General features: G+C 39.3%; 1 protein-coding gene across 2 annotated transcripts in view; it reads right to left on the bottom strand.

Moving 5' to 3' along the window:
- Klp31E (kinesin-like protein 31E) overlaps positions 1 to 21,531 on the bottom strand; it is a 580,309-nt gene that overhangs the window by 336,848 nt on the left and 221,930 nt on the right. For both annotated transcript variants that reach the window (XM_067145074.2, XM_067145075.2), the window contains exons 4-6: positions 11,874 to 12,092; positions 778 to 936; positions 549 to 657 (exon numbers count right to left, since the gene is read on the bottom strand). In XM_067145074.2, coding sequence (XP_067001175.2) covers positions 549 to 657; positions 778 to 936; positions 11,874 to 12,092 — 487 coding nt within the window. The remainder of the gene's footprint in view (positions 1 to 548; positions 658 to 777; positions 937 to 11,873; positions 12,093 to 21,531) is intronic.

Below are 21,531 nucleotides of genomic sequence, written 5' to 3'. Positions count from 1 at the left end.
AAGAATGCCTGAAAATCACTGAAGACATATCAATTATCACATATTCCCTGTGATGTAAGAACCTTAGATTGCTCTCATAAGAATATATTGAATGTTGTGATGTAACAGGCCATTTTTTCATTTTTCAAGCAAACTCGCATACTTGCGAATTAAAATCTACAACAACATTTGCCCCGCATTCACCATTCATAGCTTTTGTTGCCTCTTACTGCACATGTTAAAGTCTTAGCGGTCTCTGCTAACCATAACCTATAATAATGTCAACTGTGTGTGTGACAAAATACTATTCAAACATACCGCTAGGAGAGCTTTACATAAAGAAACAAAAGACGCTCGCTGCCGAACACGTTCAGAAACCTCACAGAAACGTGTTAATTTATCTTTAACAGTTGTTTCGTAACATATGTTGGAAAGGTGTTTGTGAAACAGGGCACTTTAAACAGAAGTGTTAAATTAATAACAATTGTTAGTTAATGTTTAAGTAAAATTTAACACAGAGTTAGAGAAACTGGGCCTTAGCACGTAACTATAGTTAATATCTAAATTACCTCCTAGAGAATCTTGCAGTAACCTAGTAAGCTTGGAGTCTCTATATGGCACATGCAGTACTTTTCTTGACTTGTCTCCTAATGCCGAAATAACATTACCAAGAGCCAACTGTAAACATGAAACAGAAGATCATATACAATATGTATATGCACAACAAAAAATGAATTCAATAAAAGAATCTAGGTTCATAGGGAAAGAAAACACCTTCTGTTTATTCCGTACACTTACCAGTCCACAGTTGATTGAGATGCCTTCCCTGGCTCTTTCACCAGTAGCACCTGTCCTCTTTAAACGCTCAGATCCAGCTAAGTCAACAAAATGAAATTTTGCTGTTAACGTCTCAAATTCATTCGTAGGTCCATTTGAGTCATCTTTTGGATCAGGATCCTAAAGACAAAATAGTAATGAACTAGTGCAAGCATACAAGTGAAAAATCAAGGAAAAATAAATTTAATTTAATTTGATTATATGGATAACCACAGGTATCCAGAATTCCTAGCATTCATGAAACTTAATCATCACCATTATTTCAAAATTTTGGAAAGAAAGAAAGAATATTTCCGTAAAGGCAATTTATGCAAGAGTCTTAACAGCCTGGGATGTGGTGTGGCTTCATACTTAATAGTTTTCACAGACTGATTTGTTTATTTGGCCCTGTAAAGGGTCACTAGTATCATAGCATAAGCTATGGAGCTAGGTTGGACAAGGCTGAGGAGGTGATGGTTAGAGCCCTGCACGGATGAAAATATCCACAGATATTTGCAAAGTTAGTGTCTCGGCAGATGCAAACTGTATGGTGGTGTGGGTAATTTTTCTGGTAATTTCCAAACAATGAAGTTCATTAACATGTTGAGTGCCGAGCCGATTGTAGCACACTATTCCACTGGTGCCAGGCATGTTTTTGAATTGCATTTCGCTGGTGCCAAAGCAATTGTACGCGTTGTAGACTGTTTATATAATCTTGGGATGTATTTATATGATGTACTAAGTAAATTTTATCTCACCATACCATGGTCATCCGTGACGCCATATGGTGTCACATCAATTTTTAGGAAAGATAAAATATAGCATGACGCCATATGGTGCCACAGAATTTTTGACATGGAATGTTCAATGCGAATTTCCAATATGGGATATTTATTTCCTAATTCAAATTAACGCAATATTTATGAAAACATAGTAAAATGCAAAACAAGTACTTATATTACATTACATATTGTTGTGAACAGTTTTCTGATAACTCTAAACAATGAAAATATGCGTCTCGGCATGCCCGAGTTCTTGTTACTCGTAATTTTTGAAACCTTATTGGCATCGTTGTTCAAACATCGTCCTTTTGTACACTTGTTTCATGTGCTGTTTTCATATTTACGTTTTGCACATCTGATCGGGAAGTTAAGGGGAACGCGCTAACTACACGCTACCTGGCTACTGGCGCAGCTCGACGCAACCCGGTTGGTTCACGTCCACTGCTTCGCTCCTCCCTACCTCTCCGCCACACCCCGATACTCCCGCGGCACTTTTAATTTTATGACTATTTGCTCAATTTTGGGTTTAAACTTGCGCTGGGTACATGCAGTTTTCACCTTGGCATTCCACTGCCTCCCACGAATATTCCTACCAAATTTCAACCAAATCCGAGTGTAACACATGTATGTGTTCCCTCGTAAGATTATTACCAATGTCTTCCATTTTTTAATATTTTTGCACAACTATATAAACTGAGTGATAATACGTACGTAAACGTGGAATAAACAAAGCCTGGCGCGCTTTCACCTGTGACAATGACCACTGGCCAGTCAGTGGCTTCGGAAGAATACTGTGGCGCCACATGGTGGCATACAGTAAAAATACATCGCTGGAATAGACCCTGAAGTTCGCCCTTCACGTAGTTCCAATTTTACACGCACAGATGTCACAGCTGATTATCTACGGCGCATCGGCTGAAACTCAACTGTGCCGCCATATGGCGTCACGCCATCTCAAATTTGAAGACCACCATGACGCCATATGGCGGCACGTGGCACCCAACGTGTTAATTTTCACTCAGGTATACTCTTACTTTTGCTTGAGGTTACACGACCCTTGACATTGATGTGAGAGAATGATAATATATGAAGAGCCTCGCGATCATAAAGCCGTAAATCTGACATAAGCCTAACTGGCTCCTGCCCGCAATTCGTGGAAGGAAAGCACAAAGATTCCAAAAGAGGACAACCTAGACCCCCCACATTAAATTTACAATAGAAACAGAGGTTAACTGCTCCCTCAATTATCTGGACCTAACTATCACTAGAAACAACAAGCTAGAGTACAAATACAGGAAGCCCACTCAAACTGCCAAAACAACAAAACAAGACTCCATACATCCACAAACTCAAAAGCTTAGTACAGTATGATATTCAGAGCCTTCAACCTACCTTTAACAGAGGATAATTTAAAAAAAAGAACTAAACACTATTAAAACATTAGTAACTCACTATGGATTCAGCAACAATTTCATCACTAACTTGATACTGAAAGTCAAAAACAAACCTAACTATTCTAACAACAAAAAATTTGCCACCTTCACCTACAACCACAGCAACATTCACCATATAACTAACACATTAAAGAAACACAAAGCAAAATGGCCTTCAGAACAAACAACAGTGCCCACATATTCCATAACGCTAAACCCATGATCCCTACTAACAAATAAAAGAAATCAGGCATATGCGGATTTGAATGCAACAAATGTAAGGCCAACTACATTTAACAGACAGGAAGAAATTTCATTACATGATACAATGAACATGTTTATGCCATCAAACACCTGAGATTCTCAGCCATGGCACAACACATGGTTGAACATAAACACAAATTCAACAACAAAGAATAACTTAACCTTCCAAAAAACCTTACAGAAAGGCTCCATGCTGAACACCAAAGATTTCTTCTTCCACACCAAACAGTTTATAAACCCTGACACAAACCCCAATGAAATTACTGAAAAATCCACCACATTATTTCTGTACATACCCGCTTTAATACCCAACACCTACACCAAAAACTTCCATAACACCAAAAAAAACCAAAACCCTGTCCCTCCATAAATACACAACCCTCCACCACCTTATAACCGAACGCAACCCTCACCCTTCCTTTCATCCCCACACGCCACACAAGGATCCAAACAAGTAGTCAGATAGCACACAGCAGGACTCTAATGCAGCACTGAGATGGTCCACCCATACTACGTGTATTGCAACACATTTTATTTCTCGGCCAATTTTGGTTTTTTTTTAAAGAATTTTGTTTGGGACATCTTTGAATATTCCCGCTCTTGGAGAATGTCTACAGAGACCTGGCAGTGGACAAAAGCACGGGGGTCATTGGGCGAGGCATGTTTCATCACCACAACAAGGTCCAGCAAACCTGTCTAATTTCCCGTGTGCCAGCTACCTGCACACAGCTGTTGCGCCTGCAAAGTTGAAACGTGCAGACATCCTTATTCGAGGTGATTGACGGATCACAGTCAAACACTTCGCTGCTGAACTTGAGGTCTGTTGGTAGTCCTGATATACTTATCCACCAGTTGGAGTATTCAAAACTTTGTTCCTGCTGGATTCCTCAACACCTAACGGAAGACCATAAATAGCAAAGAAGAAACACCTGTACGGAATTGCTTGCTCATGAGGCTGAATGTAACAATTTCTTGTCAAACATTGTCATAGGCGATGAAGCATGGCTTGATCACTTCGAACCAGATAAAAAAAGGCAATCCATGGAATGGCGCCACACCAACTCTCCCACAAAGAAAAAGTTCAAAACTGTACCCTCAGCTGGTAGTCATGGCTACAGTCTTCTGGGAATCTGAAGGGGTTATTCTGTTTGATGTCCTCCCTCATGGGAAACAATCAACTCTGAAGTGTATTGTGCTACTCTAAGGAAACTGAAGAAACTACTTCAGCATGTTCATAGCCACAAAAGTGCAAACAAACTTCTCCTTCTCCAAGACAACGCAAAACCTCACATAAGTCCGTGCACCCAACAGGAGCTCACAAAACTTCAGGTGACTGTTCTTCCTCATCCACCCTATAGCCTGGATCTCACGTCTTCCGACTTCCATCTGTTTGGCCCAATGAAGGATGCACTCCACACAAAAGCACTACGTGGATGACTGGGAAGTTATCGATGCAGCACGACCTTGGCTTAGACATCGACCAGTCGAGTGGTACCATGCAGGCATACAGGCCCTCGTATTACAGTGGCGTAAGGCCAAAGCAATGAACGGTGATTATGGTAAAATCGGCTACTGTAGCAAAAGGATTGGAGAATAACATGGTGTATTTGAATCTTCAATAAAACCAACCTGCTTTTAGAACAAAAAAGTGTTGCATTATATATTGAACTCACTTTGTATATTGACGCCGTGTGTGTGTGTGTGAATAATACAGTGCTTTAATAAACAAATTTGTATTGATTAGGTAGATCTAACCCCACACCACAGTGAAAACAAGTGAGGTTCATTATGTTTGCCCCCACCTAAATTGGCATAACTCGCTAAATAGGGGTCTTACAATCCCAGGCGATAGTCAACATGTAGCCGCTGGTTATTGATGACAATACCTGGCACAGTCCGATTCAATCGTTGGTTAATAAGTTATAGCGACAGCGCCCCTGGCTATCTGAGGGGATTCGCCACCCTCGGGTGACTAAGTACAAGGTCAGCATCTGATTTTCTGGACATTTTCCATTTGGCAAGTGTGTAATTTCACTGTAACTAAAATATTAGTATCAAATATGGTGTAGTTTTTCATACATAATTCCTGTGTTGCCATTATAGGTTTACAATGCTGTATAAAACGTCAAATCCTTTGAGATAACAATACTTAGCCATGTTTCAAAGTTGGCACACTCATTTTGGTATGGCTGAGAACATTTCTGCTTTCTCTCTCCCTTCCAAGGAACCGATGATATCTAGTTCAATCTGCTCCTTAGTGGCCTCCCCTTTCTTCTAGCTCTCTATAGGCATATGTCATGGCTTGAACTCCCCATGCGCCTCATGTCCTATATAGTTGCACAATGTTAAGAACTATATCTTGGACTATCAAATTTGCTATCCATAACAGTTTCACTATGCAACTACAGTAATATTAACAGGGATATTTCACATTTCTTGTTTTTGTCGCCTAAACATTGCTGTGCTACTTTCCACAACTAGTATGTCTCCATTAGCTTTACGGGATAAAGTTTCAATGGTTAGAAATCATTGCTATGCGTCAATTTAATTTTTTTTTTTTTTGTAGCACCAACAGATAGGTCTTATGGCGACGATGGGATAGGAAAGTGCAAGTATTGGGAAGAAAGCAGCCATAGCCTTAAGGTACAGCACCAACATATACCTGGTGTGAAAATGGGAAATAACGAAAAACCATCGTCAAGGCTTGTCTTCTTTCAGAAAAATACACGAAGAAGATTTCCTGATTGGTGAAATGAAAATAAGTTTCATAATATTACTGCATACTTTAATCTGGACTGCACATCTGTAGACATTATAGACACTATCTCATGCTTTCAGTGTAATCCCTCCTAAAGGAAAAAGTAATCTTGGGTGGCAATTTCAAAAGCCCAATAAACAAGGAAAACAACGTAAGTACTGGCATTCATTGAAGAAGAGGGACTAAATCTTATAAATAAAAAGGATGCATACAGTTTCATATGTCACAACAGCACGAGCGCGGTACTCTAGATTTAGTATTTGCAAGAGGATTCACAATATATGGTCAGAAACTATCATTAAAGACTGTTATGCCTTTCAGCGTTCAGTCTGCAAGCATCTGTGAATTTACTAAACGTCACCACAATCCTCTATTTGGAACTAGTGCTGTGGCCTAATTTAGTTCTATATCTCGTATCTTTAAATCATTAGAAACTGAGTATAACCATAGTCTTCCTGGTCTCCCTCTACTTCTCTTACCCTCCATAAGAGTCCATTATTCTCCTAGGTAACCTATCCTCCGTTCGCTTCACATGACCCCACCACCGAAGCTGGTTTATGCGTAAAACTTCATCCATCGAATTCATTCCGAACTTAGCCTTTATCTCCCCATTCCGAGTACCCTACTGCCATTGTTCCCACTTATTTGTACCTCTTGCTACTATCATGTCTGTTACTTCTAACTTATGAATAAGATATCCTGAGTCCACCCAGCTTTTGATCCCGTAAAGCAAAGTTGGTCTGAAAACAGACCAATGTAAAGATAGTTTCATCTGGGAGCCGACTTCCTTCTTACAGAGTACTGCTGATCGCAACTGCGAGCTCACTGCATTAGCTTTAGTACACCTCGATTCAAACTCATTATATTACCATCCTCTGAGAAAACAACCTAAATACTTGAAATTATCGATCTGTTCTAGCTTTGTATCACCAATCTGACATTCAGTTCTGTTGAATTTCTTACCTACTGACATCAATTTAGTCTTCGAAAGGCTAATTTTCATATTATACTCATTGCACCTATCTTCAAGTTCCAAGATATTAAACTGCAGGCTTCAGCACAATCTGCCATTTTATACCTTTCAGCAGATGATCCATGTAAACTAAGAACAGCAAGGTTGAAAGATTACAGCCTTGTACAACACCTGTAAGTACATGTAAGTACCAAGAACTCATTTTACCATCAATTCTCACTGAAGGCCAACTGTGAACATGAATGTCTTTGATTGATTTTAATAATCTACCCTGAATTCCACAGTCCCACAGTATGGCAAACATCTTTTCCCTCAGTACCCTGTCATATTATGGTTTCTCTAGATCTACGAAACAAACATAACTGCCTACTCCTCTCGTAGCATTTGTTGTTGCTTGTTGTTTAAAAGGGCCTAACATCAAAGGTCATCGCCCCCTCTCGTAGCATTTTTCAATTACCTGGCGCATACTGAAAATCTGATCCTGACAGCCCCTCTGTGGTCTGAAACCACACTGGTTTTCATCCAACTTCCTCTCAACTACTGATTGCACCCTCCCTTCCAAGATGCCAGTGAATACTTTGCCTGGTATACTAATCAATGAGATACCTCGATAGTTATTGCAATCCTTCCTGTTCCCTTGCTTATAGATAGGTGCAATTACTGCTTTCGTCCAATCTGAAGGTACTTTACCAACACTCCACGCTAATTTTACTACTCTATGAAGCCATTTCATCCCTGCCTTCCCACTGTACTTCACCATTTCAGGTCTAATTTCATGTATTCCTGCTGCCTTATGACAATGGAGTTTATTTACCATCCTTTCTACTTCCTCAAGCATAATTTCACCAACATCATTTTCCTCCGGCCCTTGTTTGGAGCCATTTCTGATAAGCCTTCTTTTTACGTTTACAAGCTGCTCTCACTTCATCGTTCCACAAAGACGTTCACCTTTTCCCATCTTTAAAAACAGTTGTTCCTAGGCATTCCCTTGCTGTTTCTACTACAGCATCCCTGCATGCCGGCCATTCTCATTCTATATCCTGAACCTGCTTACTGTTTACTGTTTGAGACTTCTCACTAATCATATCCATGTACTTCTGTCTAATTTCTTGTCCAGGAGATTTTCTACCCTTATTCGTTTGCAGACAGATTTCACTTTCTCTACGCCAGGCCTAGAGATACTTAGTTCACTACAGATCAGATAGTGGTCTGTACCATCAAAAAATCCCCGGAAAACTCTACATTCCGAAAAGATTTCCTGAATTCGAAGTTGGTTAAGATACCGTCTATTATGGATCTGGTACCTCTAGCCTCCCATGTGTAACGAATAGCCTTATGCTTGAAGAATGTATTCGTAATAGCTAAACTCATACTAGCACAGAAGTCCAGCAAACTCTTCCCATTCCCATAAATTTCCATATCTTCCCCACATTTATCAATCACCCTTTCGTATCCTTCAGTTCTATTTCCAACTCTCGCATTGCAATTGCCCATTAGCACTATTCTATCCTTGCTGTTGACCCTGACCACGATGTCACTCAATGCTTCATAAAACTTGTCAACTTCATCCTCAGCTGCACCCTCACATGGTGAATATACCGAGACAATTCTAGTCCTAATTCCTCCGACTGCCAAATCTACCCACATCATTCGCTCATTTATGTGCTAACAGAAACTATGTTGTGTGCAATGGTATTCCTGAAAAACAGCCCTACCCCATACTCTGCCCTTCGCTTTCTAACACCCATCAAGTACACTTTATAATCTTCCCCATCTCCCCTTACCCGTATCACTCCTAGCACAACCAGATGCATCCTCTTTGCTAACTCATCAAGTTCTACTTTCTTTCTTCCATAAGCCCCATTAAAATTAACAAGAATGATAAATACAAATGGCATTAGTTGTAAATTAGACAAGAGGGCTTTAAAAGAGATGTCTGAACTACAGGAAGGTATACAGTTACTCGTTGCAGAAAATAAGTTAGATGAAGCCGATGGGACCATAGTAGAATGATTACGAAAGCAACTGTTCAGATTAGACAAAGAAGAGCAAAACGATGGTTTGACACAGAGTGCTACTAGAAAAGAAAGGATACTAGCCAGTTTAAGGTTTAAAACATCAAAATGCGAGGAAACCTTGAAGGAATATCAACACCAAAGACAGGAAAACAAAAGACAAATAAACAGGAAGCAAACGGAAATCATTGAAAAAAGAAACTATCAGACAAGCAGACGCTGCAGATAAGTATCATTTCCAAGCCTTACGGAAAAATCAGCCAAGATTCGCAATGTCTATTTCCATGGAAAGATGGGAAAAATCGTTTTAGTAAAATTTTATTACACAAGGACACATGACCACATTTTATAGAAGAAACATATTTGAATGAAACATGCCCTGTATATCCTGAACCCTTCAGAGTCGAAGTTGTTTTCATCTATATATCTGGTCTCCTGAAGTGCCGTTATAATAATTTGATGATTTTTGAGTGTGTCTGTAAGGTGTTTTAACTTTCCAGTTTTAAGAAGAGAATTAGCATTGAAGGTGGCTATGAAATTCAGGTATTTGCATTTGATTATGTTTGAGGTTCCACGATGCTCCAACTCTTCTGTGTAACGCTGCAGACTCCCCAGAATACGAATGTTTGCTTGTGCACAATGGTGCACTTGAAGTAATTTGTTTCGCATTACACTTTGCCATAAACGATAAACATGAGTTTGGGGTAACTACTTGAGTCACCAGTTTACAACCAATGTTGTGAGCCCCGGAGGTTTCTTCCAGCCTCTCCTAACGTGGGGTACACAGATGCTGACCTAAGGCCACCCAATCTGGAAACAGATGCCTGAGGAATTTTATGTTCTTTAACGAAGATTCAATTCTTGGAGGTAGCTCATCCACCCTCTCTGCCGTTGGAGATTCTTCTCTTCATCCGCCATTGAGACCGTTGACCAGTTTTCACCTAGTAACCCCAGGCAAGGTTTGCCCCTTCCACCATCTCCACCGTACCGAAGGTCATCTTCTCCACCGTAGATACCGTTGAGGACTTCGTCCATAAACCAGGCTAAGGGGCCTCCATATTCATGGCCCCTGGAGAGAGGGTGCTCCAGTATTTTAAAGCCCCCAGGAATTGGGCTACCCTTTGGTCCATGGGTTGTATTGGGTATTTCAACCAGCCCTACAAACTGTAGGGGGCCCCCCTATCCGCCATCGGGTTCCCCTGGTTACTTTCGGAAGTTAACCTCACCCACAAAGGCCCCAAATTCCATAATAACGAACTTTCACACATCAGCATTGAAATCCTGTACAGGAAAACAAAGGATTTCCGACACAATAAGGAAAAGAAGAATTGACTTCTATGGCCACATCCTAAGAATGGACCTGAAAAGGATAACTAAAAGAATCTTCGACTATTTCCACAATAAGAAAATCAAGCCAAACTGGTTTAACCCTGACAATAACACCATACGTTTTTCTGATGTGGTGTGCGAATGAATGCCATCTATTCCTCTTAAGGAGGGGAGAGTTATCCCCTCCACCACCTCTATTCCTTGTTCATTCCATCTGAGAACTTTAATGTAACTTTAAATAATAGGCTTTGAGTGACCGTCTTCGAAATGTGTGGTGTAACTAAAGCGATATTTATAGACGTATTACTGTCAGGGTTAAGGAAATTGAGAAGGACCTACACAAGTTCCAAATTACAGAAGAGATGCTTGTAGATGCATTTGTGAAGAAAATAATCAAAGATAAAATAAAGAGGTTTCAGGACAGGGTGAAGCCCAAACGACTATACACAACTTCTGAAGAGAGGAAGGCAAGATCTGTAAGGATGAAAAAGTACTGGGAGGACAGGAAAACATGACTCGCTAACCATTGATAGATCTATCGTACTCGCAAGTGGGTGATATGGACAAGAAGAAACATGCCCATACTTAACCAAGGATAAACTGAATAATGTCATAAGATCACTAAGGAGAGGGAAAGCACCAGGATCGGATGGACTCCGCAATGAACGTCTACAAGAGACATACTCAGTAATGGCAGAGACATGGCTTGCCCTGTTCAACAAATGTTCAGAGACAGGAAATGTACCAAGGGGGTGGCACAATAAAAACACTATACAAAGGCAAAGGAGATCCAAATAATCCTGGAGCATATGGAGGTATAGCACTTGAAGTAGCTGCTTTCAAAATACTCAAGATTGCTAGCCTTGAGGACAGGCCCAAAAATATAGGAACATCTTCAAGACTAGCAATTTGGATTCACAGTAGGTCGCTCCACATTGATGGCAGCCGAATGTCTAATAAAAGACAAATACAAGCAGAAATAAGTAAAGAACAAGGAAAGCTGTATGTAAACTTCACAAATTTCTCAAAGGCTTTTGACATGGTTAAACGCAGGAAGCTAGTAGAAAAACTAAGAAAACTCTACAAAGACCCATGGACAATAAAACTCGTATCAAACATCCTGTCGGAAAATTTTGTGAGAATCAATGACAGTACTGAGCAGTCTGAAAGGTTAAATCAGACTATTGGAGTATTGCAGGATGATCCACTTAACCCATTGCTCTTCAATGTTCTTACTGCCCCCTCCCCTTCCCCCCTTCACTCCTCCCATCCTCGCAAACACAATGAGCCAACAATAGACACAATCATAACAACAGGACCGTTAACTTTGAGAAGGTCAGACCGTTTCGAGAGGACAACCACTTAATAAGTAAGTTTAGAAGTTTTCTTCACACTTATTTTTCATTTTTTACTTATCAGCCCAAGTTTCTCATACAACCTTATTTTTTCCATTACAGATTGAAACTTAACAGATTTTTCTATTTAAATGAAGACTAAAATTTTACTATTCTTTAAAGCACTTACCTCAATCTGCACCAACCTTTGTTGCTTGATGTGCAACGTGAATATAGCATGTGATCTAGAAGACTGTAAATTCATCTGCGTGCTGCCAGTAGTTCTCGATAATGCACCCACTTTTAAACAGTGCAAGGCATCCTCAACTGTCAAGACTGGTTTTGTTGTGATACCGGTTACATAAATTCCACCACAACTGTCTTCATGAATTTTCATTCCGCTCTTTCCCTGAAACAAATGAATTAAATGAACACAATTTTGCACACATTTCATTTTATTTTATTTTGATTTATTACCTTGCTTTCAACATTTTTGATCTGAAAGGAATAACCAAGGTAATGGAGATTAGGAATGACAAGAAGTAAACTTTGACAATATCAAGACAGAATTCAGTAGCAGACAGAAGGTTACACAAAATGAACAGATGGAAGCCAAGTGAAGAGGAAACACGGGGTCTGTTATTCGCACCTTATTTCTCATAGTGGAAGGTGCAAATGGTTGGTAAGAAGACAATCCAAAGTCAGTCATTGACACAAAAGTTATTTCGTCAGACATCACACCACATCATCTGCTCCTCCTAAGCTTCAGGATTCACCAAGATATACACGTAAAAACTCTTAAGACTACAGATGAACACAAATTAAATGGTGAAAATTTGACCAGTACCGCACACAACTGAAAACCTCCATCGGTGATTTAGATCTACAACATGATCAAAATGCTGCTGAAGTTTGGGCAACAGCCACCAAGAATTTTAAAACCTGTGCAGCAACCATTGTGGTCAGGACGAAACCTGGTCGCCGTTTCATCAAAAAGAAGGTTCAGTGGTGGAATGAACATGTGCTAGTGTTGGCTACTGAGTCTATGATTTGATGCAGTGTATTGATTCATTCAAGTGTGCAAGTGAACCGATTCACAGGAATGGTGAGCTCATGGCACACGATTCAGTTGACTTGCAGCAGAGAGTGCCAAGTTGTGCAATCACGGATCAGTGAGACAAAACACACACAACACACACTGTTCATTACCGGCACAATGGACAATGGCGGGGAGCCTAACTTCCGCTGTAGCGAGAGACATACAGAGCCATAGCACACTGAAAGAACTGTAAGCTATAATGGACTCCCATTCTCAGCTCATTTCAAAATAAAACCCACTTGCATTCACTGTCCTCTTCTTAACAGGGAGGTTTAAATAATAGATGGATTTATTTGCAGTGTTAAAAAGGTAGACAAAACACAATTCCAAAGTACGTAACTAGCAAACAGGTAGGTTAAGGTTATTCTACTTATTAGTTTAATGAATCAGCACCATAACTTAGTTAACAATCAACAATTAATTCAACTCTAGCCTACCCTATGACAATTTTTTTTTTTTTTGCTTCACGTCGCACCGACACATGTCTTCTAGCGACGATGGGATAGGAAAGGCCTAGGAATTGGAAGGAAGCGGTCGTGGCCTTAATTAAGATACAGCCCCGGCATTTGTCTGGTGTGAAAATAGGAAACCACGAAAAACCATCTTCAGGGCTGCCGACAGTGGGGCTCGAACCCACCATCTCCCGATTACTGGATACTGGCCGCACTTAAGCGACTGCAGCTATCGAGCTTTTAACGCCACATTGGACCACTGTAGTCAATTTCTGTCCGGTCTTATATGTTTTTCCTCTTCCAGTATTTCTTTAGTCTATCTGATCATTGTCCTTCTTCTGAAAATACCCTTTTAGTTGTTTCAGCCGGAGAACATCTTGAGGCTATGTGCCTTTGACAGTCAAGAATGGACGGAAATCTCTTCGGTAAACTCCTCTTATGATATTACAAAAATTAGCTGCTTTTACTGGTACCTTCCATTCTGTCTTCATTTAGCAATGGTCTAAAATTCGTGTTCACTATCGATTTTACTTATATCCCTTCCATCTATATAGTCCTCTCTTACATTTCTTGCTTCTTTACAGACTTTTAGTAAGTGAGCAACTTCCATGTCCTTATTGCATAAAATGCAGAGATTTATTTTTTAGCTCCAGATGAATGGCAGACCCTCTTCAGTCTTTAACACCCACCACCTGGTTTTAATCTCCGCAGAAGAATTTGGGTTCTTCTCAACAGAGTCCGTACCAATCATGGTCAATGTGGTTCACTGTTGCGTAAGTGGAATATGCGCTCCTCCCCTGAGAGTGACTGTAGTGAGAAGAAACAGACCATCTGTCATATTGCCCTTGAATGTCCTAGGAAGTCATATTCCAGTCAGCTGAAGGAGTTTGTGTGTGCTTCTGATGGGGTTGTACAATGGTTGGTCAGTTTAGATTTGAGTTTGCAATCTGTTTTTGAGATTGGTTGATTGTTTGAAGTGTTATATTGTTTATGTTTTTTTAATGTTTGTATGTAGAGTTACTGTATGTACTAGCCGCAAGCTACATAAATAAATGAATAAATAAATTTCTTATATACTCCCATCAGCCACCAAATTATCCCTCGCATTTCCCTTTTTGTTAACATTCTGTTCTAACCATCTTCCATTGCTGCTTATGATCATCCCTAGGTATTCGATTTTTTTTTATCAACTTCTAATTTTGTCTTATCCATCCACCACTGTTCAATTTTTGCGAGTTTGTCTCCCATTTTACACACCGTAACTCGGGTTTTCTTTGGATTGATTTTTAGATTCCACTCTTTACAGTAATTTAGTATCCCATTAATACTGTTTTGCTTTTTGACAGGGGTTAATGTGAGCAGCGAAGATAAGACCCGGAATATCTTGGATCTCGAGACAAGGAAATGCTAATTTCTCAAAGCCTTCGGAATGGAAAATGTCATTAATAAATAATAAAAACAATATTGGTGGTAATTTTTAATCTCGTTTGAGACCCAGTTTTGAAACAATCTCCTACTTCTATCCCACCTTTCACTTTGATAGAACATTTAAATTCCTCCTACGTATTTTCAATTGCCTTTATCATCTTTCTTGATATTCTGAGATGGCTCGACTTATAGATGACAGCCTGTCTACTCACCGAATCAAAAGTTTTCTCCAGATCGATTGATGTGGTGTACAATTTGCCTCTTTTCTTCTTTGTGTATTTTGTCCATTAATGTTTTAAAAACCATTATGTTGTCACCAGTCGTCATCCCCTTCCTAAATGCTGATTGGAGTCCCGACAGGACTGAGCACTCCTCTGCCCAATTCATTAGTCTTTTCACCAATATCCCTGTATGAATCTTACTTAGACAATCTAGTAACATTATCCCTCTATAGTTTCCTGGATTTGATCTTTCACCCCATTTCTTGTACATAGGGCAAATAACTCCCCCGTCATGATTTTGGTATTCTCGCTCCTTCAAATATCTTATTAAATATTTTTACTATACTTTCAAGGATAAAGTTGTTTCTACTTCCTTCCAGAATTCATTATTAATACCTGAAATTGCTCCAGCCTTACCTTTTCATCTGTTCTCTATTAACTCTTACTTCACTAATTGATATCCCCTGGTCTAAGGCAGAAAGTACTCTACTCCGAGATCCCAGTCTTTTCTGTGTTGGGTTTCCAATTAACCTCCCCATCTAATAGCTGTCAGAAATGATTGATCCATTCCCCATTACTTATATATGATTGTGTTGTACTTTTTCCTATCTCTGCAGACTTGGTTTATTCTATTCCACACTTTCGTACTGTCCTTTCTTTTGGAATCTGTTTATATTTCCAGCTTATTTCTTCTGCCAAGAATACTTGGTGTTTACTAATGGTTCCCTATACTCTTTTCGTGTGCTACAGAATGCAATTCTTGTTTCAAGACCCCCTACCTTCCTGTAGAATTTTAAAGCTTTTGTTACTTCCGCCCTTTTCTTTCTGCATTCTTCATTGTACCACCCAGTATTTCTTGGCAGCCCCGTTCCCTTCACTTGCATCTTCTGACCTGCTGTCAATATAGTATTTTCTATATAAGCTGAATTGACGCATCTAATTGGTTATTTTTGATCATAAGTCTTATCCCTATCTTCATAATTTTGAAGCTTCTCCTTTTAAAATAATATTCAAAATCTTTCCTGAGGTCATCCCTCCATCTATATTTTGGCACTAAACTTTTAATATTTCCTTGATAACAAGCCACACTATGCTCTTCCCTACGTATTAATTTGATGATTACTAGTAAGTGGTTGGATTCTGCCCAGTCTTTAACTGGTATCCTTTCGATGAGTTGTAATGCCTCTTTTGAAAATACTAAGTCTGTAACACTTCCTCCGTTTCTGTTATACTGTATATATGTCAAGTTACCCACTTCATCTCCTGGCCACCACCCATTCAGGATATACAGTTCTTCAATACCACATAGTTCTAGTCATTTATCGCCTTACCTATTATACTCCTCATCTTGACTTGTTCTCTTATTAACTACATTTGCCTCTACCTCTTTACCATATACTGGTTTTCGATCTGCAATCCTCGCATTGAAGTCCTCCATAAGCATAATACCTACATCTTCATACATATTCCTTAATCTGTTTATTTCCATTCCCAACTCAAGGAAAAAATCTTTGTTTGCAAATGGGGAGCCTTCCGGAGGGTTGAAGACAAAACCACCCATTCACCCTTCCCATTTGTCCTTTTTATCAAAAGAACTTCTTCCATTTCTGTTTCTACAAGCTCTATTTTGCTCAATTTTCTCCTTATATCATCCCTTATCAAGGTTAGTATTCCACGAGGATACCTGCCCATTCGAACTCTCCTATCTCTTGCTTTGTTATCGTACCGGAAACACCGCTACGTGAATGCAAGTTCGAAGCATGGGTGTTAAACTTCGCGTGAGGTGGAGGATAGGCAAGCCCGCCAAACTCGCTGACGTGCACAGCGGTGACGTAGCCGCCCCGAGCTGGCTTCACGCAGCAAGGTGTGACCATATATGGTAATATTCCGACCCCTGTGTAAAGTCTATTTGGAGTTAAGGTATTGTTATTTTCACACTGCCAACGTAGAGGCCATCATAACAGATGCAAACTACCAAATTCTCAAATGTACTTTAGGAGTTATAGAGGAGGATAATATCCACGTTTCAAGATGCTTCGTCGGCTCCAGGTATAAAAGTAGGGTGATCCAGGCTTCAGAGTCAGTAATACTCCACCATCTCTACAAAAAAAATCATTTGTAAAGTGATAACCGTCAATACGGAATGAGATTTATAACTAGCAACAGGTGACTGGTGGAGCTCTGCAAGTGCGGCAGACCGAATCTATGTCCGGACGATACTTTGCGTCTAGTGCTCGATACCAGTGAAAGCGGAACTTAGTATTTTTCTTCAAGTGCCATATTAGGACTTATGTTTTAGTAAAAAACTGAAGGAACATGGATTTTTTTTTTTTTTTGTGAGTGTTGTAATTTTCCAAGTGCCACATTTGAACTTGTGTTTTCGTGACAACCTGTGGGAACATAAAATATTAATGCCATACCAATTAAGCACTGCAAGTACCATCTTTATGCTGATGATCTGCAAATTTATTACCACACTAGAACTAATAATATACAACAAGCAATATGTAATGTAAACGCTGACCTTGAGCAAATTAATGGCTATGCAATTAAAAACCACCTTAAATTAAACCCCCATAAAACATTATCATTGGTACATCAAAGAATCTTCACATTTTAAAACAAAATTGCATTCCTCCCATAACTTTAATACTGTTATACCTTATTGTGGAGTTTCTAACCATGGAGTTATTATAACGGAAACTCTAAACTGGTCAGCGCAAGTCAAGAATACCTGCAAAAAGGTTTATTGTGGCTTGCATCCCTTAAAACGGTTTAGAAATGTATTCCCTCGATCACTAAAAATTCAACTTGTTCAGTCATTATTATTTCTCATTTTTGACTACTGTGATGTAATTTTTTGCAGATATAACAAATGAATTAAGCTTGAAACTACAACGCACTCAAAATGCTTGCCTTAGATATGCTATGGATTTACGGTATGACGCTCGAGTTTCTCCCTACTATAAACTACTATATTGGTTACGACTAGATGACAGACGTAAACTACATTCAAATACTCTTGTGTACCAGGTACTCTCTCCAGCAATTTTCGTCACCTTGGTTCTTTACATCTCCATGATACTTGCTCAGTGTCCCTCCTAGAAATACCTGTCCACCGAACAACCACATACCATCGATCATTTACTATCACCGCTTCGGGATGGTGGAATGCTCTTCCCAAAGACATTGAGGATGCTGCATCAAAAAGTATATTTAAAACCTCTTACCAGCAGTTTCTCGCTGAGTGCTTCCAGCACGGTACCTGTATGAGAGGAACGAGTGATTGTGTGTGAAAATGATATGGGATTATTGTACAATAAAATAAAATAAAATATTGGGTTAATATGATAATTTAAATTAAATTAAAAACATCCATATTGTATTTATGAAGTAGAAGTAACCTAAAAATAGCTAGTAGTAACTACAGTATTTAACTTAGATCTAGTATTGCAAGGATACAATTAGTTAAATTTCACTTAATATTTTTATTAAGCTTACTAGTATTTTTACGTTCGTATTTCTTTCGTTGTGTATTGAAATATTTTTTTTTCAAACCTGTATTATATAGGCAGTTCCTTTCTTTCTTTCTTCTTTGCGTGTATATATTCATATTTTTGTCTTAAAAATTAGTGTTATTTGTAGTTCTTAGTATTTTAAGTTAATCAATGTCATTGTATGAAATAATAATAATGTGTGTGTGGTTAAGTGTAAGAAAGGGCCAAGAGCCTTAACTTCGCCACAGAAAATAAAGGCTTTATCTATTTGAATTTGTGTTTTCCTCTCGTAAAGTTCCGAGAGAACATATCATTTTTCAGTGCCATATTTAAACTTACAATTTCTACTTCATAATTTTTCACGGACAGTGTCAGACACTCTTCAAGTGCAGTTTAATTTTAATAATTATTTAAAGACAGTGCTGAACAAGTCTCAAGTGCACGTAATTTTGACAATAACTTACAGATGGTATAGGACATCCGAGTGCCATTAAATTTGCTTAATTTATCACAAACATTCTAACATGTCCTGAGCTTACACAAACGGTGAATATCGCGCTCAACATTATGTTCTGATTACAAAATTGACAAAGTCAGTCATTTAGGAACAGTGATTATAAAGGTTAGTGATCTAATACAACATTCCAGTCTGTCATGTCAATGCCAGCGGACTTACGTCATGAACTGGAAATTGTAAATTGCACATAATTTTCCGAAGTTTCAATTTGGCTGGCATGCAACATGTGCTAAGATATTAAGTTTAATTGTTTTACTTTCAAGTGATAATTTATGAACCTTTGTGATTCAACGAGGTGTTTGAATCAAGATTCAAGTGTATTTCATTAACATTTGACATATCCCACTTGCAATGAATGAATGCAGTATTTAAAAGGTCAATGTTCATTTATTTAACAGTGCTACAAGTAAGTTGAATGTCATACGGGGGACTTGTGTGCGCGTCGCACCTCACCTCTCAGTATTTTTGTGTGAGATCAAACCCCGCAATGTGTGCATCTCGAAATTTGAGAACTTCCAGATCCTCCAGAAATTCAAGAAATTCTAGAACGTCGAGAACTTCACATCCAAGACAGGCGTGGTTCCTGTCCAGGCTGTGCCCAGTAACCATCCCGGAGTCTGGAGATTCCAGCCTGCTACAACGCTTCAACTCAACTTGTATAAAAGGTGATATGAATTTATTTCCAATGAACAATAAAACCAAATTTTCAAAGGAATAAAAATTCAATGAACTAATACCCGTCTCTGTACCAACTCCAATGCTTACGTACTACCCCCTTAGAAATATTCCATGCTCTTCAAGCTAGTGTCAGCAGCCCCAAGCACAGACATTATTTTAAAACCGTCCACATGGACTTTGTATCCTGGTGCAATCCAACCCTCAACAAAGGCAATGTCCATTTTGATCATTGTTTCACCTCTTCATTTCCTAATTTATTCAAGAACTCCCCTATATTCACACATCCTAGTCTCAATTCTAGTTATTTCTTATTTTTACCCTCTGTCAATATAGTATTTTCTGTCAGGTTGGTTGCCTTGCTTCTTGTTACCCTCAATTTCTCTACTTCTAAAATGCTGCCTTGTAGTGAACTAATAATTTCCTTTTCCATAGTGTCCTCATGAGGTTTGCCGTTTTTGGACTATGAGACCTTTAGACTTAAAATTTTATCTTTAACCATAGTTTCTCTCCTCCTTTCTTCTCTCCCTCAACTGGATCTTGCATGTGACTCGCACTGGTAGTCCGCTAGACCGATGTCCACGGTTTCTTTTGGTACAGCTGTTTGTTCTTTCTCTGACCTTGCAGTGCGCCGAGCCTGTAGCTCAGATAACACTTCTCCTTCCTCTACAACTGCTGCTTCAGCGTTCTCACGTGTGCTAGCTGTGACACTGACCTTCCCCATTGCTTACGTCTCTGGTTGTTGCATGCTCTCCTGCAATTGCTCGGCAGACCATTTCCTCGACCAAGAATCGCCAACCACCACAAGCCTGTTTCCAGTGATAAATGCTTTAAGACCTGACTTACTTGAAATAAATGGAAGCGTAGTACTTGCATATTTTTCATTTATTTTGCATCCAGTTCTTTCCTAACCCAAAGTTTTTAACCTTTCAGGTGTTTCGCGTTCTCCAAAATTTGTCAAGCTTTTAGGCCTGACACCACACATACTTTTATTGGCCTCCTTCCCGTATTTTTCCCATTCTAAAAGCATTATCAATGTCACTCTCACTACACTCCACTTTGACTTTTTCATGTATTAAGGCAATTACCTTATCCAGCATCTCGTTAAGATTTTCCTTCTCTGCATCAGCCTGACCCCGTGCGCTGCTGGACCCCAGTCTTCTTGAGAGTGCCTTCCTATAACAATTTTTGCCAACACCAATGCACTGTAGATATATCTCTGCCAAGTCTTTCTGCAATATCCCAGAAAGAACATTCACCTACTTGTAGCCCTATTACACAGCCTTGTTCAAAATCTGTAAACTGATGATACTGCCATCTTCATCTCCTTAAAAGGCATGTTTGACTCACCCCTACCTCAAAATGACTACACCGAACGATGACTAATGCTCACAAAGTGTGCAGCGCGTATTTATAGCAAACTTTCTTTGCAAGGTCATAGTGGCACTATTAGCAACACTCTTCGTCGACTAAAGCACAAATATGAATAGGTGCAATCTTTCAGATGTGTAAACACACATTGCAAATTTTGTTTATTTAACACGAACTCCTCCCTGGTGTTAGGATCTCATTTTCCACCTGTGTATAACATCTACTGGAAGAGGATGGCAAAGGTGTAAGGAATATATATGCACCGAGACACTGCATGTGGCTGAACATTCTGGTAAGGACTCTACAGAGGAGAATGAAGGGGGTTTAGTAGACAATCTTACATGATGGCAGTTGTGCACACTAATCGAAATAGTATTAAACCACAAACTTAATAAACAGTGCAATGTTCTGCTTGAAAAGAATTTCCTGATAAGTAAAAGGATGGTGGTATAAATGTCCCGAGTCACCCTCAACACAGAACCAGGATGATCTCCAGGCTGAATGCTTACCATTTCCCAAATTGGATTATTCCTCACTCAGGGATGTAGTCATTGCTTTGATTGTGAGAAATCGCATGAACAGAAAAAC

This window comes from Anabrus simplex, chromosome 4, assembly GCF_040414725.1.
Source record: "Anabrus simplex isolate iqAnaSimp1 chromosome 4, ASM4041472v1, whole genome shotgun sequence".
In the NCBI taxonomy this organism is placed as follows: domain Eukaryota; kingdom Metazoa; phylum Arthropoda; class Insecta; order Orthoptera; family Tettigoniidae; genus Anabrus; species Anabrus simplex.
Note: the sequence above shows the minus strand (reverse complement) of the source record. Positions and strands in the feature narration are given on the sequence as shown.